The sequence below is a fragment of the Pomacea canaliculata genome, linkage group LG6 (assembly GCF_003073045.1).
Source record: "Pomacea canaliculata isolate SZHN2017 linkage group LG6, ASM307304v1, whole genome shotgun sequence".
NCBI lineage: Eukaryota > Metazoa > Mollusca > Gastropoda > Architaenioglossa > Ampullariidae > Pomacea > Pomacea canaliculata.
In genome coordinates, this window is record NC_037595.1 from 23,772,167 (window position 1) to 23,794,401 (window position 22,235).

The 22,235-nt window shown below is 38.4% G+C and overlaps 4 protein-coding genes across 7 annotated transcripts in view; 2 read left to right on the top strand and 2 right to left on the bottom strand.

Moving 5' to 3' along the window:
• LOC112566302 (tubby-related protein 4-like) overlaps positions 1–7,377 on the top strand; it is a 59,989-nt gene extending 52,612 nt beyond the window's left edge. Inside the window, exon 14 of one of the 2 annotated variants that reach the window (XM_025242383.1) lies at positions 173–7,377. In XM_025242383.1, the coding sequence (XP_025098168.1) occupies positions 173–289 (117 nt within the window). In that variant the 3' untranslated portion in view covers positions 290–7,377. The remainder of the gene's footprint in view (positions 1–172) is intronic. The other variant, XM_025242385.1, reaches the window with a different exon arrangement.
• Positions 7,172–14,862, bottom strand: LOC112566303 (chromatin assembly factor 1 subunit B-like). Of its 3 annotated transcripts, none has more exons than XM_025242387.1 (13): positions 14,800–14,862; positions 14,405–14,557; positions 14,102–14,207; positions 13,713–13,739; positions 12,944–13,055; positions 11,582–11,685; positions 11,167–11,266; positions 10,111–10,371; positions 9,769–9,869; positions 9,551–9,599; positions 9,136–9,261; positions 8,662–8,815; positions 7,172–8,459 (listed from the first exon to the last, which is right to left on the bottom strand). In XM_025242387.1, exons 2-13 carry the CDS (start codon positions 14,552–14,554, stop codon positions 8,118–8,120), a joined length of 1,632 nt encoding a protein of 543 aa, XP_025098172.1. In that variant the 5' UTR covers positions 14,555–14,557; positions 14,800–14,862; the 3' UTR covers positions 7,172–8,117. The 3 variants fall into 3 exon arrangements, with proteins under 3 accessions (XP_025098172.1, XP_025098173.1, XP_025098171.1); XM_025242388.1 differs by having other exon boundaries at positions 11,167–11,263; positions 14,774–14,847; XM_025242386.1 differs by having other exon boundaries at positions 14,774–14,847.
• A 159-nt stretch (positions 14,863–15,021) lies between these two features.
• Positions 15,022–18,177, top strand: LOC112567076. Its single transcript, XM_025243620.1, has 4 exons — positions 15,022–15,115; positions 16,062–16,744; positions 17,241–17,385; positions 17,680–18,177. The coding sequence occupies exons 1-4, from the start codon at positions 15,039–15,041 to the stop codon at positions 17,843–17,845; spliced, it is 1,071 nt and encodes a 356-aa protein (XP_025099405.1). The 5' UTR covers positions 15,022–15,038; the 3' UTR covers positions 17,846–18,177.
• On the bottom strand, positions 18,056–21,915 carry LOC112567075 (arylsulfatase J-like). Its single transcript, XM_025243619.1, has 6 exons — positions 21,438–21,915; positions 20,924–21,197; positions 20,596–20,789; positions 19,862–20,075; positions 19,234–19,498; positions 18,056–18,953 (listed from the first exon to the last, which is right to left on the bottom strand). Exons 1-6 carry the CDS (start codon positions 21,666–21,668, stop codon positions 18,659–18,661), a joined length of 1,473 nt encoding a protein of 490 aa, XP_025099404.1. The 5' UTR covers positions 21,669–21,915; the 3' UTR covers positions 18,056–18,658.
• Positions 21,916–22,235: the final 320 nt, after the last annotated feature.

Below are 22,235 nucleotides of genomic sequence, written 5' to 3' on the forward strand. Positions count from 1 at the left end.
AAATTTATTCAAATAATAAGTAAAAAGAAATGAAATTCTTTATATTAGTTACATTGTCTTTGTTGTGTATTATGCATATCTTGATAGGAAAAACAAAATTCTTCAAATTGTGCTGGTACTTCTTGTTAAACGTATAGGGTTGTACTTTGAATATTTGCTTTTATCGGTCTAGGTTATGCAGTTTGGACGGATCGACAGCAACGCCTACACGCTAGATTTCCAGTACCCGTTCACTGCTCTTCAAGCATTTGCTGTGGCCTTGGCCAATGTCACCCAGCGACTAAAGTAACCTTGGCAGCAGCAGCCAAGGAACGTGATATTTCTATGGCAACCACCTTGCATGTTCTCACTCCATAACTTTTAACTGTGATGGCCTTGTAATGCCAGGGTCAGTGTATGTACTTTCTGCAAGAGAAGCATTCACCTCTGCAGCATATCCTTTCAGATGTCTTCGTTTACAAAGAATCTTGTTTTTGAATCTTATTTGTGTAAGAATGGCTTTCAGCATGATTAGTTAGAATTTCTGAAAGAATGTAGTGGTGGTGCATTGATTATTTTGTTGAAAATGAATGGAGCATAATTTAAAAAAAATGATTCTGAGGGCTAGTTTTTCTTTTAAAGCTCAACTTCTTTGCCCAGAGTTTCCTTATGATTTCAATGATTAAAGGCTGCTTAATATGGCAGAGCAATGTCTTATGGCTCATTACATCTTACATTATTTCACGGTACAGTAAAAAAAAATTTTTGCATGTTTCCTTTGCAAGGTCAAACCACTTAAAAATTTGAAAATTATTTCTTTGGTACAGAAACTTTACATTGTAATGCCTTGTGTATCCTAAGATATCTGCAGCTGTCTATTGTCTAGTACAAATGTAAAAAAAAATGTTTCGCTGATAGGTGTTTTGTATATGAATCAATAGCTTCAGTGACCAATCGGTGACTGTTAACAGTCTGTGAACAATGTAATATGCTTGTTTTAATGATATTGTTTGTTCTCAGGTGGTATTCTGTTAGTTTGATGGATGCATAATTGTTTGATAGTTTGTCTTCATCTCTTCATTAAGTTATTTTAAAGAGTAAGTTTGCAGTTTAAAGTACTGCCTCTGAAGAAATGTGTGTGCATATATGTGTGTGTTTTCATTTACATATTTGCAGGTGGGTGGTACTGACATACCTAAGAATGTTTGATGTATCTCAAGGACTTCATGCTTTCTCTCCATATTGTTTGTTACTGTCTTTAGCTGTTAAGTTAAAACCTTAACATGCATGTTCGAGCATAATGTGTTTGATATGTTTCTGTAAAGAAAATGAGATCATTTGTTCATTTGGTAAAGTTGTAAAAAATGTACTGGCAGGAATGATCTGAAAAACCCAAGAGCAGTTATAGCCCCCTGACAGATATTTCAGGTTTGTCTTGAGCTACATTCACTAAACACAACTTTGTTCAAAATAGCTTAGGGCTTAGGTACTTAAAGCTGTTTGAGGATGAAATCAAGCATGGTGAAAACTGTGTCCTCAGTACTTCTCTTGCTGTGATAGACAAACTGCAGCAGGTCAAAAAAAAAATGTACTCTGCATTTCTTGAAAGTGCGTGGTCTGCTTTGGTTATGTTGCTTTTTGTGACAGGTGTAAGGTCATTTGGCAATTATGTTATAGTGCAAAAATGGTATGAGACTCTTATGATCTTTTGTGTTGGTCTATACTCCTGATTTTAACTTTTACGAGCTGAGTCTTCATACAGCATTGTATTGTTTATCTTTTGAAGCATTTGCTTCAGTGTTAATGGAAGTCAAATCTGACACAGACGGGACCTCTCCTACCCACTAACCCACCCACCCCAGAAATTGGGTTAGCGTGAATCTTCCTTTATCATCATTGTTGTCAACAAGGTCATTATAGTCATCATTGCCATGCTGGTGCTGCCATTCCTCTCATCTTCACTACCTCATCACCACTGTCATCATTCATCATCAAGATCAACAGTAGCATCGCATGCCATGAAATCGTCATCCCTGTTGAAAAGGTTCAGAGAAGTCGTTGGCTGAGTAATGCACCGTTCATTCTTAATCTTTTCATTTATTACTATTTATTATTTCAATTTATTATTTTCTGTGGATATTTATAGTGTTTCCATGACAAGGAAAATGTGTTATTATACTCAATGGTGGCGACTGAAGTGAACTAGTGGAATAGTCACTTATTTTTGCAGCACTTTGGCATCAAGCAAGGACAATCAGCTGCATTTTTTTTTTTGCTGGTGCTTCAAGTAAGTATACATTACAGCCGTACATTGGGAATTTTATTTGCAGCATCTCAGACGTTGATGTACATGCAGTAGATAATTTCCCCTCTGTATGCATTGAACAAAAAAATTGATTTGCATTGTTGTCACTACTGTTATTCCTAGCTGTCAGGCCTTTTAAATATTGCCATAAGTTACTTGTGGCCATACTTATAAAAAAAGTATAAAAAAAGGTCTCTGCAGTTGTGAGCTCAAGCATTTCATAACATGTTTGGTTTATGTTAAAGCAAGATTAGATATGAGATGTTGAAAGTACCAAAAACAAAAGATAGACCAGTTATGTTTTAAACAGCAATCAGAATTATGCAGAAATTGCATGCATGCAGTGAGTTAGTCTATAAAGACCAGAAGATTATGGTGTTTGGCCTGCTGAGAATGTCTGTGGCTTTGTGATGTGTTACAAGTGGCGTTTATACAGCTTTGAGATTATGCTTCTTACAATTGATTCTTGTTTGTACTTTTAGACATGTTCATTGAAATGACTGATGTTGTACAGCTATTTGAAAGAATGTTAGGTGTCAAGAAATTATATAACTTCCACCCTCCAAAAAAAAACAAACAAACCCAAACCCTAAAACAACTAAAGACATGTCATGTTTTTTTTTCCTTTTCTAAGGAAATGTATCCTGGTGGTTAGTGCCCTTGGCTTTAGCGCTAGAGGTTGTTAGTTTGAATCTTGCCTTGGCCTGACTCCCTGTTCAACCAGCACATAGGCACCTAATTTATCAGGGGAGATAAAATGTGGTAGGAGCTAGAGTCGGGATACACCGTCCACATAGTGTCCCTTAGACACAGTGAACCATTTACATTTCACTGCTCTTACAGCCAATAGACTTTTGTCATAAGTTTGCTCTTTCTACTTATTCTATATCTGATCATTTCCAGTGTACACAACATGTTCTATTTCATATATTTAAGGGCTGGCCTGAGTGCTTAGCAAAAATCGCTGGAAATAGAGCATAAAGTATCACAAAAACATTCTGGTGGAATTTTATGATAAAGTGGCATGAAAAATATAAATTTTGTTTTCTTAATCATACCTGAATTTGTCAAGAAAAAAAAAAGAAGTCATGAAAGGGCAGTATTTCTAAGCATAGGTGTCTTCATGAGGTGAATTCAAAGAGGAAAGTTGCAATCTTTGATAAAAAGAAACAGACCAGGACACAGGTGGCAGGTGAGAATGCCAATGTTTGAAGTCTTATATCTTGAAAATTAAGCATAATTATGTACTCACATTTTGGGAACTATTATTTTAAAATGAATTTAACCTGATCATAAAGAAAAAATGTTGCACTCCGGTTAGCCTTTAATAAAAGTAACATGTGTTCTCCACTCACTCACCAGACTGAATGTAATGAAATACACATGCAGAGGCTTTCTCAAGCTATGGCACATTTCTCCAACAACTGTGAGGAAATATGTGATCGTAATTTGCTAACCATACTCTTACAAACTCTGTGAGTGCTCCTATCACTCAAGCAACATGGAGACTCCGTACATTCCATCAACTTAAAATTGCCTCTTTCCTTGGATTTCGCTCTCAGCATCATGCAGATTCCTATACATTCCATTCCCTTTCATAAGCAAACCTCTTGTGTTCATTTCTAGTGTCTTTTCTTGGACCTAGGCATTCCAGCATTTTAAGTATGGATACCAGAATGTAGCTACTTGTTCCTCAGGCATCATTAGTCATTATATCAAGATCTTACACATGCTGTGGAAGAGAATCGCAGTTGGTTGTTGTATAGAATGGTTGTGGTCCTCAATAGATTTGTGATAACTCTAACTTGGACCCTAGGGTTTAAGTGGACAAAATTTTACAAAGAATCATAATTTCACTGTTCAGAATGTCTCTGTGCATTCATAATGCACCATTCTTTTCCCAAGTTGGGGGCAGCCCAGTGGCATAACGGTTAGTGCTTGTCACCAATGCAGTGAAGGTTGGCTGCCTTGTGTTGAGCTCTCATCTTGTGCATGGTCCTTTCTCTTCATGTGGCATTGGTTTACAGGGCTGACTTGCCGTGGTATAGCTTTGGTTGCTGGCTTGGCATAAAACACTAATCCCCTCCTCCTTCATGCTGACAAAGTGTCATTTCTGACGTTGTTAGACTTGTCAGCTGCATTTGATACTGTTGATCATTCTATATTTCTACACAAACACCAATTCCCCACCTCCCAATTTTCTCAAGTTACAAGGAAAAAAAGCCCTCTGCTAGTTGAGTTAGAAAGTTTTAAATATTTTTTTATGCATCTCCACTCCACTGCTGTATGCAGATATTACTTTTGCCAGACTTGAGATGGTGTCAAACATCTTTTTTTGGTTAACATCAATCTCGATTTAAATCTGGGAAGAGAAAAGGAAGACGTTTGCAATGCACGTCCCATTTTCTTTTAAAAAACTCAAGGCCTTGATGTGCATTATCAGGCTGTTTACTTATTTGGCTAGAAAATTATTTTAGTCCAGAAGTTTACAGGAAAACCATCAAAAGTCTTTGTCCACAAGGCCTGTCAGTGTGTTGCCTGTGATCAAAGCAAGGATGGAGCATTCAAATGTCGTTTTGCTCAGCTTGCATCTCAATTGTCAACTTGACAAAAAAGTGAACTCCTGTGGTGCAGTGCAGGCGTGTGCTGAAAGTTATGTATCTTTGATGGAGAGATATTACGGTTTTAAAACTTTAGGAAGTCTTGTTTTTTTTATTTTACTTAAACCTCATCAGATTTTGTTTTTAAAAGACTGTATGTTTAATAGCAGTTGATCACAACATTCTTTGCATTAAGCTCTATTTTAGTAGATGGAGAAAATTGGTTGAGAATTTTTATGCTGTTGGCTATTTTCAAGTGCTTCTAACACTGCATGCACTTGTGTTACCATCTCTTTATGACATGATGGATGTAAACCTTGTAGCTCACTGTAGAGAGTGGTTATGTTTTAACTAACATGGACTTCTTAGCCACTCCACTGCACATTATGATTGCATAATTGCCACGTGTTCTTAATTTCTTCCCCATACAATTCACTCCTTTCTACAAATCCTACCTACCAAAGTAGACCATTCTTGAGTCACTATTGCTGGATATTAAATTTGGTCTTTTGAGTTCGCCCCTTTATCTTTGCTGTTTCCTGGTTAGACCAAACTTTATTGCAGCCTGCAGCTGATAATTAGAAGTTAATTTTATGTCTATTTGCAGCAGTTTTTTTTAATGTTTTCATGTGCTTAAAGACCTGAATACAGTATGAGGATGTCCTGCTTTCACTATTTCCCAGTATTAAACTTTTTTGTTTTTCTTTTGAGTGGATTTCTGCAGTTCACCACTTTGTGATTAAGATGGGACCAAACTTACAGAATTTTTTTTTCTTTTCTGTCTTGAACAAAGTGAGCTCTGTACTCATATTTTATTTTAGAAAGCACAGCTTCAAGCAGACCATTTTTTTCAAAAGTCACCAAAGACATGAATGATAAAGTATCTGATAAGTGAAACACAAATGATACAAACATTATTTATGATGAGATCTTTGTGCCGAAAATTGCAGTTTTGTAACAAGGATCAACTCTTCCAGAATGCAGCATTATTCTCGAATCTACATTGGAGAACAAAGTATACTCTATATCCCACAGGAAATCAGCAAAATCTACAGTTACCCTGAAAGGATTTAGGTTGCACAACAATTTCCCAGCAATGGCCAAGCATATATTGGTGGGAAGCACAAAACTGTTTTCGCAGTCTTCATAATTAGTGAAATGTAATAGACAAGAATGGAGCCAAGTGAGGACAAGGGAGAGTGCACATGATCAAAGATCTCAAGTTTCTTTGATCATAAGATCAAAAGGAAGTTTACTCGCTCCTTACTTTCACATAAACACATGAAAAGTTTTCATGAGATTCATCCTAACTTCTAAATTGGTCAGGGGACAAAGCACAATAGATCTCTGCTAAATATCATTACTGTTATGTCTGATAGATTGGGTCTGCGAAGACAATAAAAAGTGTTTGTGATGTAATCCTACAAGTGGCAGTTTCTGCATGGCATTTGAAATTTCTGGCCAAAAATCTACCCTCATTCCAAAGTTATCTCGGTGTGCTCAAGATGCACCTCTATAATCAAGACATTCCAGAATTTGTCAGTCAGCTTGTGATCAAATGCCTATGTAGTCAGTTTGAGAGCATCAATGATCTATAAAAAGTAACATTGTTACAGATATTAAAATATTTTCAGTCAAATAAGACCTGCTAAAAGTCACTCTTCAGACAATGTGCCCCAAAAGTTGTAGGATTAAGTATTGCTTACTGAGGTAATTGTAGATGAACACTGGAATGCCTCTAAAAGACCTACTCAAGGTGAATTACACAGCACTAGTTCCCAAAATCTGTTGAGTAGTGGAGATTAACTGATTATAGCAGTGATCTAGATGCTAGAGATATAAGCTGTCTCCCTTTAGCAGCAATGGTAAGAGACAACTTGGCACTTGCACAAAGGTTGCTGATAAGAAACTGGATGGCACATAAAGAGATTGAAAGTATTTGGATCATATATCATGGAGCAGAGAACTGGACCATTTCATCTTGCGTGTGACAAAGTACAAAAGATATCATCACAGAATAAAATGCGAAATAAGTTTAAAAGAAAAAAAATCTGTCAACACATTATGTTTAATATGTGAAAATTTGTGTGACTCCTTTGTGACCAATGACATAACCATTTACCATGTGTATTGCAAGGAAATTTGGATGGCTGTCTGCAACCCTAGAAGAACTAGCAATTTTTTGCTGCAGGCTAATGCCAAGGAAGTTCAAGGGACATTTGAATAAATTTATAAATGCAGCGTAATGCTCACTTAAAAAGTCACTTTTCAACTTTGAGCAAAAGGCTAAGTTGATATCTTTTACTCCAACAGAAAACAATTTCAGTTATGATATTCCATTCATTTTGCTGCAAGATCACAGAATTTGTTTTGTGAATGAAGTTGCTTGTCTTAGTGCCAAAAATATGTCTTTTGGAAGACATTTTTGTTTTTGGTCAGTTTACCTGTTTTGTGTACTGTTCTTTTACCAAGTGAAATAAAATTTGAAAGGCATGTCTTTGTTATGTTCTTTTAAGCATTCATCAACATTAAAAAACAAATTATATGCATACTTACAAAATTTAAAAGTCAACAGAAGGGAAATTAAAGGCTGTAGCTTTTCCTCATTCCTCAAAAACAGGAGTTAAAATACTCAGAAGAATTAAAACATATAAATTCAGTATTAAAGGCAGAACAATGTACTCAAAAATCCAGTAAAACTGATGAATAATGTCCTATGTACTATGACCAGTTGGAAAGATTTAGAAAAACAACCCCACCTACTTCTTAAACATGCCAAGGGGTACAACTCTAAAGTGGATGAGACTGAGATTTGTATTATTTTCAAAATTCAGAAACTGGGTGCTCCTGTGAATCTGCTCTTAACAGAACTATGGTTTAGACACTTAAAGGGCTCATGATTATTTTCTGGTCATAGTTTTACAAATCCACGTATCAGATATGTGATTACGTAAAATGTTCAAGTATTGCAAGCAGCCATGTCTAAAAGATTATGTCCATCATATATATTCACTCTTCACACAAAAAACTTTCTGTACTTCTGTTGAAGATTTAAGGACGGGCCTGCTCTCTCTCACACACATAGACGTGCACACAGCAAACAAAACACTAATAATAAATACATATCTACATTCACACATGTATAGGTGAATACTTACGTTTCTCTAAAATTACATGTACTTATGTTGTATTATTAGGAAACTTTTTATAAAAAACCTCATTTGATACTTTTCTTAGCTCTTTTTTCCTGTGTTTGGTTTTAACAAAGACAATGTCTTGAAATTTATCCGTTTGGGCTGTTTAACAACAGCCGAGGGAGCAGCACCAGTCTCTGAAGCCACCACTGCCTTTACTGATGGTGCTGAAAAAGCACCATCTTTCACTGAGACTGTTGAAGATTCAGCATCACCTTTTGGTACCTCAGGTCTTGATGAGGATATTTCTTTGGTAAAGTCTTTTGATGGTTTACTTGGGTCAGGAGTTTGTGTTACATTCTGTTGCACGCTGCTGCAGTCGGTGTCCATTGATTCTACATCCTGCTGCTGACAGCATGAAGTGTCTGTTTCTGCGAGATTCTAATCAGATAAAAAAAGAAACTATAGGATAGGACAGTGCTTTTTAATGACTTAGAAATGTCACTTAATTTATAATCACCACTTTCATCAATCCCTTGACTAGTCAGGTCACAAAAATGTCAAGGTATCTGAATATAGCTGGAGTCCTTTAGCTCACAAGCCGATAAGAACCATGGCATAAGTTGTTTATAATAGCACCTACCTTGTTTGAAACAGGAGATGAAGTTTCCAGGTTGTTTACAACATTCTCAGCTGGTCTGGGTGTGTATGGAACACCAAGCTCTCCTTTCTCAAATGTTACCACTGAGCAGTATCCATCCGTAGAAGCAACGATCAGAATTTGGCCATCACTAGACCTTTAGAAAACAGCCAGAGAGTTAAGATACAGTCCAAAATGAAACATCAGGTATATGTTTCTGCAGCCTGTAGAATACTGTAAATTTACTTTTGAAAAACATGACAATAACCAAGGACATTTGGAAGCAACATCCAAATATGGTTTTTCATTTTTTTTCCATTGCATCCCGCACACGAGTAAATATGAAGTGTGTTGGTTTGCACAGTTGGTTTTTATTTTTTCTAGAAAATTTGAGCTGTAGTGCAGATGTACAATTGCACATTTATTTCACACCTTAGGCTGCTGTTAGACTTGTATGAAAATATTTTAGACACCTACCAGGACAGATCACTCAGTTGGTGGTAGTGGATATTTGACAGGTAAGCAAAGGGGAGGGTTTGTTGACTATCATACAGCAGAACTGAGTCTTCAGAAGCAACAGCAAATACTATCCTGTAAGGGAGACTGGCAACAGATCCAGGTTAGACAATAATGGCATCAGTATTTTTGCAAGGTTAATTCTTTCAGCAAGACTTACCGGATAAGTGTTATTTTACATAACATTTCTTGCATGCTACTATGCAACCATTTTAATACTGTAACATGGAACCGTAACATCTTAGAGTTAATCAAACAAAGAAATAAAAAATCATGGTTGCAAGATAAGAATCTCTTAAAGGAAACACCCTTGACCCATCAGCAGTTAGAAAACAGCTATTGGATGACTATGTAGTCAAAAGCAGAAGTGAAATACCTGAACACAGTTGAATACTTCTCCCACTCTTTTGCACCATCTTGCTGATCTGAAACATGACAATTATGAATATAGTCAAACCCACCTAAGGCATCTCTTTAAAAGAAAAAAAATTTCTCTTGTATTCTCCATCTTTGTCATGCTCTTTCTTTTTCTAACTAAAAACACATGCATGTGCACACACACAGCACACCCCACCTCTCTAGAAAATCACAAACCACTGTCTTGGATCCTCGTCACCTGGTGCAGTTCAAACAAACATGGACACACTCGCACTGCCACTGTGGCCTTTTGCGGGCTGGGAAGGTAACAGGCAGGCCTAAAGCAAGAGAAGAAGAAATTCACCTTCTGTCCAATAGAAAAAAGAAAAGAAAAAAAAACAACCCCACAAAAGCTCTGCATCAATAACTTTTTGGTGGCTGAAAAATTGTCAGATTTTTCTTCCCCTGCCTTTCTGAATGCCCCTAGTTAAAGTTCACCCCTGACCAATATCCTCCCCTGAAAAAGTTGACATCATCTGCTATGTTCTTAAACTATTAATAAAAGCAAGATTTATTTACTTAGAGAAAGCTCCTCTAGTGAAAATAAAGGAAGCATTAACAGTCTTGTCTGCATCCTCTATGCAGCCAGCAGGTGCAATGAGCAGCTGTCCATCTGGAGAAAATGCTAGCCGCCTGAAGAATGAGCGAAGAGTATCGTCATGGAAGATGCGGACTGGTTTTGGTTTGGCATCCCCATTCTCTATGTGGGTGTGAGCAGGGGTTGTCTTGGAGATATTGAGAATGCAGTTCTTGTTGGCAATACTGAAGATTCGGCATGACCTATGTTGCCATAAAAAGCTCTCAAAATTTCTTTGCGGAGCATGTAATAATTGTGCTCATGAAAGTACGATTCTAACAGATTAATATGTATGAAGGTTTCTAGTTTTCCTTTGTAGATCACACAACAGAGTGTAAAACAAATAACACAGGATACAATACAAATACATCCACTCACAGTAAAACCATCTGGAAGGGAAGTCAGGTAATGCAGTATTAAAACACTTATTTTCTATACTATGAAGACTCTTAAGGTTTACATCTCATACAGAGGAAAATTACCTCTAAAGCGGCGGACACACGAGAAGCAAAAAGCGCGAAACTTTTCCGAAGCATCCCTGCTTTTCCTGCTTGCCGTGTGACCAACACTGCAAGCTATCCCCAAAGCGGCTTCGTAAGCCTGCTTGGCTTCAGCTTGCTGCCTGCTTCGCGCTTTAGAACCTGTTCTACTTTTCCACGCGTTTCCACATGGCTGTGAAAGCAACAGGGCCTCTGGCGAGCCTCAGCGAGGACCAGACCGTTCATTTGATTGAATTAATTAATTCCCATAGCGAGCTATGGGACTCGAGACGGCCTAAATATAGGCACACACAATTTAAGACCGAAAAAGTGTTCGTGTGTGTGACCAGCGGCCCCCCTCAAGCCGGCTTATCAAGCAGCCCGCTAGCGGGCTCGGAAAAGCGCTGCTTCGAAAGCCAAGCTTGCGAAGCCGCTTTTGGCTTCTCGTGTGTCCGCACCTTAAGAGAAAGCAATACACAGATGGTACCTCGTGGGAAAAAGTGAAAATATTTGACTAACCTATCAGCACTTAGTGTGGCCACGTATTCTCCAAGAGGATCCAATGCAACACCTTGTACATAGCTCTTATGCTCGTTAAAAAGTGCAAGTTTCTGATCTGCTAACACAAGAGTAATCACAAGACAAAACACCTGGCAATAAGGTTAAAAAAGCGCAAAGACAATATTCGAATGACAATTAAAAATATAAAATGATGTGTGTTCCATGAATACATGTAATAAACAATAAATAGTGCAACTTGATGGATGGAAGTGAGCAGTATGACATCCTAGCAGTCTGAAACTAGTGACTCCTACCTCTAAAGTCAAGTGCATTCAGCATCAGGCAGATAGTTCTCAGGTTCAAATAATGTTACAGCTGCACAACGCCTGAGAAATATTACCCCTATATTTAACATATATCTACTTAATTATACCTTTGTGGATATCCCAAAGAATTGCACTGTTGTCAATGGAGCCAGATAAAAGGTAGCGACCATCTGGTGACCAGCAAAGGTCATAGACATCTCCGAGATGACCCCTAGCAAACACGAGTTTCCACATTTTATTCTAAAAACAAAATAGAGTGAAATATACTGACCCCTAGCATAAACCATTTATATATATATATGATAACTGAATCTATAGAGTGCATTGACATATAAGCCAAATGTATTGTGCATGAAACAAAACAACTATAGTACAAAGAAGCACAAACAGCAAATGAAAGACACCATGGCAGACAGGAAAGAAGCACATTGACAAAGATGAGCGAATGCAAGAGTTCATGATTATGAGACCAGATGATAGCTTTGAATGTAGACAGTTTAAACAGAAAAGGTTGGAAAATTCCAAATGCTAGAGTCAGAAGAGAACACATATATACATCTCATGATGAGAGTTCTGTCCCTTCACCTAACAGGTTGAGGGGATCAGCTCTCATTGATTTTGTTTGTTTTTGTGGTTGTGCTTCGATTTGGATATAAACGTTGGACCTGAATGTTTGATTGTGCTTCTGCTGCATTTTCTTCCTCTTTTGGTTTGAATCATGAATGTATTACACTGGATTGGATTACACTCCACTATGTTTCATTTGCTTCGGCAGTGACCTTAAGCTGAACTGAATTAACTGAAGTGATAATCACTTTTTTGCAGTTTCAAATGATAACATTTCTTCATATTCTCAACATTACTCAATATCTTCCCAGTATTCTCCTGATGACACTAACTATATTCTCTGGAGTCATCGCTCTTTACTGCCGAACGCAGTGAGCCCTCACATTGTTTTTTTCTTCTACATCTTTGTTACTATTTTATGATCTTGTTCTACATCTTTGTTACTTTTTTGTTAAGTTGTTCTGCATCTTTGTTACAATTTTGTAATCTTATTTTACATCTTTGTTACTATTTTGTCAACTTGCTCTACATTTTTTTAAAACTATTTTTTGATCTTGATCAGTGCAATGAGTCCGCCTTTTGGCTGAGATATTGCGCTTTATAAATTTACACTTATTATTATCTCCCCTCCAAATACATTAAAATTTTTATGATTATCCACAAAAATGCTAGCTTAAGCTACAAATGAAGTTTGGTTTACTGCGTAAAGCAACAATATTTACAGTGCTTTTCCTTATGGTCACTGTATTTAAAATACAATGTTTGGCATAGATTTTGTAGAAAAATAATGTAGCAACTCATGAATTCTTGGAAAAAAGTTGGCATAACTCTTCTTGATATTTGAATATATATCAGTGTCACCAAATACTATTAATACAAGTAGCTTTGAGATTTCTCCTTACCTCAAACTCTTTGTCACAACCCATGTTTCTTTGTTGTCCGAATCTTCTTCTTGAAAAATGTTGTTAGCAGGAATAGGTACATCACTAAGCTTCCAAAGGAGAACGGCTGCATCTGCAAATGATAGTGTATACCTGGTCATCAGTTGTGATAATATAATGATCATAAACAGGGCTTCTGCTAAGGCTAAATTCTTTGGGGTCCCAGGGACCCCTTCTTCAGATTTTTAAGGGGTCCCTGTTCTTCGCCCAAATTTGAATGGGACCCCATTGACGAAAACTGAAGGGGTCCTCCGAACTTTTAATGCGTACTGTACGCAGTTTTTTGCGTAAGCAGAAGCCCTGATAAAGATAATGAAAACTACAAAATTTCAAGTTTTGCAGATGACACAAATGAGCAGTGTAAGGTGGGAAAAATAGTTAAAAAAATATAAATAAGGTAGAAGGTAATTTATGCCCATTTAGGACTTTTCAGGATGTAGGCACAGCAGTGAAAAGGCTGAATGCTTCCTTCATTCGATCTTTATAACTTTTGATTTGCCCATTCATTCTCCATTTGATTTAATAGTCATTCACATACAAAGCACATGATGCACACAAAGAATGGCAGAGTCTGCACAAATATTTGTCCCTACTCATTTTAGTCCAGCCAAGTCTATACTCTAAATAAAAGATATTAGCAGAGGTCTCCAATGCATGTCCCACCCCTTTCCATTACTGAAACTTAAAAAAAATCAAATTAAATATGGAGACAGCAATGTTATTGACTCACCATCTCCTGCAGAAGCCAACAATTTACCTGTACAGAAATACCACACAACAAGGTAAAATTGCGCCACCCTAATATTTCTCTTACAAGGACTTTAAGAAATTCATCATGTTAAAACTAAATGACTACGTTAGAATTCTAAGTGTGTAAAACTCACCTATGTTGTAAAATGAAGCTATAAAACAGTTTATTTCCTGTACAGTATTGATGTGAAACAGCAAAGACTGATAATGAGGCATGAATTACTGACAGTCTGAATTCTTACTAAGAATAATTTTTAAATCAATATCGATATCACTTACAACAGGAATACATCAAATATTATAAATTGAAAACTGTGATATTAACTCTTCTTTAAATTTAAGCATTTGACGTGGCATCACTGCACTCACCATCAGGAGAAAACCGACAAGCATTAACAGAAGCTGTGTGACGACATAGATTGGACAAGAAGCTAATTTCAGCTTTATCATCTGCTCCGAGTCTGATCTGCCACATCTGCAAAAGCAGAAAGGCTAAAAAAACTGAAGTAGCTCCTAATGTCAAACTATAGCTAGGTTTCAAATTAAATCAAAATCGCAAACGCTTTACAAAATACAAAACGGAGATAAAAGAGCTCAACATTTTAAAAGAAATAAAATTGAACAGAAGCGGTCTTATGTACTTTGGAATGTAGCAGACACAAACATACTGACCCGCACTATTTTGTCGACTCCGCAGGAGGCCAATCGTGTAACCTGACGGTTTGCTGTAGAAGTACTACTGCTACCACAGGAAGGCTGAATATCTACGCTGTAAATTGGTTCTCGTTCATGCCACGAAATTTCAGGTGTTATGACCTTCATTTTCTGCACATAAAACATAACAGTCAAAGTTTAAAAAGCCCAACCGTACATTACTCTCCTATATGGACTTTAATCACGCAGTTTTATGCAGTTGTGTAACTTGTCCAATACGTATTCCATCACAAATATTTTACATAAAATTAGCGATATGATAGTATAAAATATAAAAACTTGAGATATCAGAAACACATTTGGACGGTCTAGTATAAAACCTGGTACCGAATGCTTTAGTTTATCACACACACCGATGTTCGTGGCTAATCGTCTACAAATTTGGCGCGTTGTTTGGGAAAATCTAGGGGCACGCTACTCTGATTATTTTTTTAAAGCTTGTGTTAAACGTAAACATTTTTGAAACATTATCTTTAAAAAGCTACATTTGTGTGTAAGATTTAAAATTATTCATACAAGTTTATATGAAACATTATTAGTACATTGCGCATGCGTTGTATCCGGTTACCATCGTTTCCGTAAACAAAGAAAAATGTCGGCTGCTACTTTGACACGAAGTCTCAATCCTGACGATGACTTTATCTTGTACGGAGAACCGCCTTATTACACGTAAGATTATTTTAAAATGTCCGAATAAGGTAAATATTATGTAAGGCTGAGGTCACCTCGTCAGAAAACTTTCTGTTAAAAGGGAATGCGATCTTAGACGACGCAAAGGCCTTTAAATTTGTCTTTGACGTGTTTGGACACAGTACAGTCCGAACCTGAATCACAAATAAACTATTCAGCCGAAGTTTTTTTCCCCATCGCATACTAAATGTAAAAAATATGTTTCAGCATAAAGTTAATTTATACCTGAAAACATTTATTATTTACATATTAGTTTAAAAGGTCTGTGGTATATATCGTAATAAGAAATATAGGGTGTCTAAATAAAGGTGCTAGCCAGGGTACCAGGCTTTCTGACCCTTGTTGCTTTCTGACAGTAACTCTTACTGCCAAATTTTTCTCTATCATTCGTTTTGGGTAAAGCGTATTTTTACATTGCCTTAGTGTATAAAAAATAGGGACACTTTTATTGTATCCTTGATGTCTTCTAACTGGCTGACATCTCATGTTTGGCAATGGGCTTTTGCATAAAGAGGGAGCAATTATGTCCCTCTGCAGTCTCCTGCCCCCATTTCTTTTCTCATTCTCTCATTGTCTTTGTCGCTTGCTCGTCTTCTCCTTCCCTTATCTCTCTGCTGCTTACCGCCTCACCTCTGTCTTATTTTCGCTGTCAATTACGACATTAATTGTCCGCAGATGTATGAGCTTATTTGTTTTGCGTATTATTATTTCGGCCAGCAATAAAATGCATAAAAAGTATCTTAAAAACACATGGTCCGGAGCAATGTACTTCTACCAAAAATAGTGTCTGACCTTTGCTTAATACACAAACACACACACACACATATGAACACATCTCAACTCTTTGGTTTATTGTTAAGATTAAAATTACTATTTATTATTTGCTGAGCATTAATTGACCTAAATATGTCTTTGTGAACAACAGAGAACGCTCAACATTCTGTCCAACAAAGTCAGACATGACAACAACAACAAGAAACCTAAGCCAGCATGACTACCGAGCAGAGCTGTACCAAGACGTTTTAGAGGATGATCGACCCCTACGCGGTTCCCTGCGCACTATGTATCGTATTCTTCAAGGTGTCAGTAATAAGATAGCCAAAACCCTGACCGAGAAAAGCACAGCAAGAAGCTTATACAAAACGCACCAAACAGGCTCAGAAAAATCTTTTGAAGATATCGGCAACCAAACAGCCCACAGGCTCGACGACAGAAAGTGGCTGACGGATTCTGAATGGAACACGGAGTCTGGTCATCACGTAACCTTCAGGAACAACATCCCAACATTCAACGGGGTTCGACCAAACTCATCACTGTCCTCGCTAAATCTCACTTCAGGCGGGGATGATACTGGTGTCCCTTTGACTAGGTTTACGAGAGCCGATCTGATAGCGTCTGAGTATTTTCCGATTACAATGAGCTACAAGTCATTAGATGGGGAAAAGATCGAGAGAAGGTCGCGATCCCGAGCTCGCAGTCCTCGCAGACCTGTGTACAGCGCTGACGGAAGGTCAAGAGGTGATCAACGATCATCATCGAGAGACAATTACAAAGCAATGAAGAGACTTGAAAAGCTGTATACTGTAGCTTCTGAAGCGCCTGGGATCGGTGAGTGAACGCATTAATCAATGAAAGTAGTTTTAGGTAAGTAAGAGTACATATATATGACTGAAAACTCTTTCAAGCAAGTGACCAAATTTACGAATTAAAGATATTTGTTGCTTGTTTAGGTAAAGAGGGGGTTTAGTATGACTGATCATGAAAATGTGACCAAGTAACTTGGTAGTATAGTTCTCCAAAACATACAAACACGCTGATCCAGATTGTTTACGGCTATCTTTGTTTTGCTGTCTCTACTGACGATAGTTGGCATCTGACGATGACGTCATATGGTGATTGGCTACAGTATACTCGTTAAGTCTCGATAATTAAAGATATCTAGCAAGCCCTCTAGTCAGACTTAAGTGTTGTTCTTTATACAGTTTACACGAAATATAAAAAAATATATAAAAATTGGAGTTAATCAATGTAATTAAAATTTATTTTTATTATTTCTAGGCTGCTATAAATATAAATAAAACTATATAATTATTTGCAATTATAGCCGAGTCCACCATTGCGATCATGTCACCATACCAGGAGGAGATGACCCGCCTGCGGTTGGAACGTCTGAGACTGGAGGAAGAACATTTGAGGGAGCTAAAACGTATTGCAGAACTCGAGAAAATGAGAGGACCCAAACCTAAATGGTAAGAGTAAAAGAAAGAGAAAGAGAGAAAAAAGTTTTCGTTTTAAATTGTCAAGCAAAGAAACTTAAAACATCAGTTGCGATATTATAATGCAAAGGAGACATATCTAAAAATATATAAAAAAGGGCACCAGCAAGAACTTTGTAAATTATCTGAGTTTTCCCTTCTGTATTATTTATTTGCGATTGCATGCTTTTATGTGTCTTCTTGTGTGTGTATGTGATTTAATTTGCTTTTAAAGTTTGTACATAGTTCTTGCAATTTTCGTATTGACGTGAATCGTCTGTGTTTTAGGTATGAACTGAAGGACTCTCAGTTTCACTACGAAGCACAAAAGAACAACGAGCTTCTGCGAAGTCAGGACAGATGGAACGAACTGATGGAGGAAAGAGAGATGCTGACCAGAAAGTCACAGGAGTTCCAGAAAAGTCTACAGCAGCGTAGCGCTGTCTTTGCCTGAATTAACAGTAGTAGTCTTCTATTTGTCATATGTCCTGGTATACACCGCTTTAAGCTTTTTTTTTTTAACAAGTTAATAACAGTTAAATAATTAAACGAGTAGAATTAATAGTGAAATATCACTCTTGGAATAATAGTTGCAGTTGAAGAAAAAAAAAATCAGTGTTAAAATGTAGAGTGGATGTAATTGTTATTCTGACACAAGTTAACATTCTTCGATACGTTCCTTTATTTGTAATCAGTAAAATAAAAAATAACATAGTGGTATTGTTCAAACTAACATCTTTACATTTAATGCAATCAACATGCAATAAACATTTTTTATCTTAATTATCCCAGCTCGACTCTCTGTGTTGTTTTTCGCTCTCTGGTTAGTCCAAGGGCACTTTGTGCCATAGTCATCTTGTAATTACTGTGACAACAGTCTGGGAAAAGGAGACCGGCATTTCCCACCCAGCATCTGGATTTGAAGAGCGCAGCGAATTACTAATTAAGACATTGACATTTAGTAATGAGGTAATGAAATTGGCTGGAATTTATCAACCAGCCCAGCCCATGCTTGTCGCCGGTGTTGAAAACCTCATTAGCAGCTGCATCTATTCTGCCGCCTCCTCCCTTCTCTCCGACCTGACAACGAGTACAGGAGAGACAACACCCATAGCTGAATGGGGTTTACCGGAATTATTTACGAAAATAATATATTTTTTATGTAGATCAGCAACCAACTATCTGTGACCAAGATTATTTTATCTTGTTCCACTATGGCACATAGAGAGAGAGAAAGGTAGGGAGGAGTAGCGAGCAGTCTGGGGTCTTAACAAAATCCTGGCGACCAGGTGTTGTTGTGCAACCTCGGGTTGGACAGCTTCATGACGTGACCTCGGCGGGTGGGCACCACCCCTTGCTTGTACTTCTCCAGTTTTTGCAGCATGTTGGTGACAGTCTTCGGTCGTCGATCGGCGATGTTCCTCGTCTCCGCAGGATCCACGTCGAGGTCGAAGAGGTGGACATCGGGGACTCGGCCCTTCGGCGCCGCGCGAGGTCTGGCCCCTGAAGGAGGGTTGGCCCAGTCGTTAGGCTTGCCGGGATTGCCAGACAGCAGCTTGAACCTGCAGGGTGTACAGAAATGTGTGGAATTACTGGATATGAGTCAGCGCCCTGAAGGCGTATTCATGAAATGAAGGTAAGTTGTAACTAAAAGGTGCTCCATAATCATTAAAAAATCATAATAGTGACGAACTACTTCCATACTGGTCGTTAATCATATTTCCCATAAATCTGCTGGAAAACACAACAGATCCGACACTACCCAACCGCCAGCACCTCCACCATGATCACGACGAACACCAAGAGGGTGAAACCAGGCTCCAGACGATTCTTTGAATTTACCTGCCCATTCGCAGCGCCGCATTGTCCTTCACATCATCAATGTTGTAGACGAACTCCAGTCTGGGGCTGCGGATTCCTATCTTGATTTGCTCCCAAAGGTTCATTCCGTCGATATTGCGAGGAAGGTCGACATCGCTACCATTGCTGCCAGCTGCCGCCAGTAAGGTCGGGAGCCAGTCCACGGCGTGCACCAGGCCGCTGTAGGTCCTGCCGGCCTTGCGAAGGTGCGTGCGGCTGTGAATGAAGCCGACAGAGCGCGTGCCACCTTGAGATAGAAGAAACTTTACTTCACTTGAGGACGACCCCGATTTTGACATCTTTCTGACCATAGTGAATGGACAGGAGTTTGTTTAACAATATTTCGGGGAGGTAATACCTCGTAGTGTCATTTAACAAGTTTGGGACTATACTATAATTTTCTGGACTTAAAGACAAAAGCAAAACACAAAAAGCCTTAAGGGTGTAGGTTAAAAGAACTTGATATCGTACCCAGAAAAGGAAATTCCAATTGAAAGATTCGAAAACAAGATACAACGATATATTATATTTAAGTCACTGCGTGAAAGACTTAGTCTCAGTCCAGACATTGAATACTAGCAATGAACTGCTGTAGATTGACCTTGCTGACCTTCCCACAAGGTGGTCTTGGAGCCCCTCAGGGGCCAGTTGCTGGAGGCCTTGTTGGTCGGCCCTCCGTTGTCGGACGAGAAGAGGATGATGGCGTTGTCCAGGTAGCCTTCCTCTTCCAGAGTCCTCGTGACGTTGGCCACAGCCTCGTCCAGGGCCGCGATCATACCACAGCGCATGCGCCGGTCAGCGTCTCGCACATGCGCGCAGTGGGTCTGTGAACGAGAGGACATTTAACCTTTTAATCGAGTTTGTGTGTGTGTGTGTGCATGCTCGATTTTTTGTGTGTGGATATGTTTGTTTTCATGTGTGTTAAAGCAAGCGCTCTTGTGAACGTGTGTTTAGAGGACACACGCAAAACAACAACAACAACAACAACAACAACAACAACAACAACAACAACAACAACAACAAACACACTAGCATTGAATTTCTGTGTTTCGGAGACTCCAACTAACAAATTTTAAAACGGAAACAAAATTACCCCCAAAATAATTCGGGAGATAACGGCTTAATGACATTTTGTCTGCAGGCATAGATCTCTGTCATTTCCTTTCCTTTAATAATTTACACATGTCTATGTTCAACATCCTGTTCTGGGTCAGAATTTTCAGCAATTTCCAGCCTATATCACCTGTCTCCATCTTGGCTTGCCAGTATTTTAGTCTACCAATCTGAGTCTCAAACAGTACAGTATAATTAATTCTTTTTTCATCATTAAGCTTAACAACTCACCTCGATATACGAATCAGGCACCTCAAAAGGTCCATGGACTGCTTGGAATGACAGATAGAGAAACAAAGGCTGAAAGAAGTCATGTGACATTAGTATCTGCTGTGCTCGGGCGGCGAAGAGGTGTGTAGAGTATTGTCCCTTTGCTGACCAGTCCACCTCCTCGTTGTCACGAAAGTCGTAGCCGTCCTTATGGCCTGTTCGCAGATAACAACATATTGAAACAAAATTATCCACATGGATGCGAACACACACACAAACAGAACCAAAGCATCTACTTAACAAATATATAACAAATATAAATACCATCACTGGAGTGTCTGTTATCTACCTGTGTGATTGTAGTAGCCCTCTATACCGTTGTAGTACCCGTAAAAAGTGTCAAATCCTCGGCGGGTAGGGGTGTATTTCCAATTGCAGAAACCTAGGTGCCACTTGCCGATCATGTGGGTAGCGTACCCTAAACGCTTCAGATACTGGGGTAGAATAGTGTACTGGTCACTGAGGTAGTTGTCCCTCCCTGCGTTGAGTACGGAATGCTGCAGACCGAGACGAAACGGGTACATACCCGTCAGCAAGGCCGCTCTCGATGGAGTACAGGTGGGCTGGAAAAAGATGAGATTTTTTATCTTCATAAGCAATTATTATTTTATTGTCATGTGATAATTTAATGTCTCTTTCTAAAATTAATTGATTTCTGACAAAAGGCAGCAGCACAAGAAGACTACTATGAAGAAAAGAAAAATAAACAAAAGAAACAGACGAAGACGAAAGAATAACACTCCAACCGTATCAAAAGTTTGTTCAGAATAAAAATAAGTCGACAGAGATTAGAAAATGTTTACCTGCATGTAAGAGTCATTCAGTATCATTCCTTCTTGAGCCAAACGGTCCAGCGTCGGGGTGTACATGGCACTGTCTCTCCACCCGACATCACTCCACCCGAGGTCATCAGCCAAAATAAGAATGATGTGCGGTCTTTCACTATTCTTTCTGTGTCCCTGACACCCGATGGCCATTTTTACAGCTATCACAGACATCAGAAAAAACGCGAAGAAAACTCGATTCTGTGCCATTTCTGGTAGAAACACTCAAGCGACCAGCAAAAATTAAATTGGACTTGAGAATAAAAAAATTTCCAGGTTCAGGCGAACACAGGTACACAGATGCCTTTTTGTGTGCGAAAATAAACGGGTTCTGACTTGTTTATATAGGCGTGCTGGTAAAAATGCTCGAACATTCGCGTGGAGAGAGACGGGATGAAAATGAGAAAGAGATTTGTAATTAGGGAGGTTGGAGTGCACCATGTGCACCCTTTACCTTCTCCCTGACCCAGGGTTCAGCTCTCGGTGAATGGCATGACTTTCACTGACGTGACAGTGGCATCAGCTCATGGCAGTAGAGTGCAGGTCCCCAGCCCGACATTTATCTTCCTGTCGAGCTGATGGCTTTGTACGGAGTATCATGGGAGCCCGCTCTCATTATGAGCACTGAACAGACGCAAATATTGAAATTGCGATGAGATTATTTTGTTGTATTATTTGTTTACCTCCTTGATGACGTCTGACATTTATTATCATATTATGTTTCAAGTATAATGCAATTATGTTACATATATATATATAAACATTCTCGAAGTCTCA

What these genes read in the sequence shown, in the direction of transcription:
- LOC112567076 (XM_025243620.1), top strand. Translation starts at nt 15,039, where the DNA reads ATGTCGGCTGCTACTTTGACACGAAGTCTCAATCCTGACGATGACTTT. An exon ending in GGAGAACCGCCTTATTACAC is followed by an intron (nt 15,116 to 16,061) that starts GTAAGATTATTT and finishes TGTGAACAACAG; the next exon opens with AGAACGCTCAACATTCTGTC. An exon ending in TTCTGAAGCGCCTGGGATCG is followed by an intron (nt 16,745 to 17,240) that starts GTGAGTGAACGC and finishes TTGCAATTATAG; the next exon opens with CCGAGTCCACCATTGCGATC.
- LOC112566303 (XM_025242387.1), bottom strand. Translation starts at nt 14,554, where the DNA reads ATGAAGGTCATAACACCTGAAATTTCGTGGCATGAACGAGAACCAATT. An exon ending in TCTTTGGGATATCCACAAAG is followed by an intron (nt 11,267 to 11,581) that starts GTATAATTAAGT and finishes CTCTTGTGTTAG; the next exon opens with CAGATCAGAAACTTGCACTT. An exon ending in AAGTATTCAACTGTGTTCAG is followed by an intron (nt 9,262 to 9,550) that starts GTATTTCACTTC and finishes ATCTGTTGCCAG; the next exon opens with TCTCCCTTACAGGATAGTAT.
- LOC112567075 (XM_025243619.1), bottom strand. Translation starts at nt 21,668, where the DNA reads ATGGCACAGAATCGAGTTTTCTTCGCGTTTTTTCTGATGTCTGTGATA. An exon ending in TGCCTGATTCGTATATCGAG is followed by an intron (nt 20,076 to 20,595) that starts GTGAGTTGTTAA and finishes TCTCGTTCACAG; the next exon opens with ACCCACTGCGCGCATGTGCG. An exon ending in GCGGCGCTGCGAATGGGCAG is followed by an intron (nt 18,954 to 19,233) that starts GTAAATTCAAAG and finishes TACACCCTGCAG; the next exon opens with GTTCAAGCTGCTGTCTGGCA.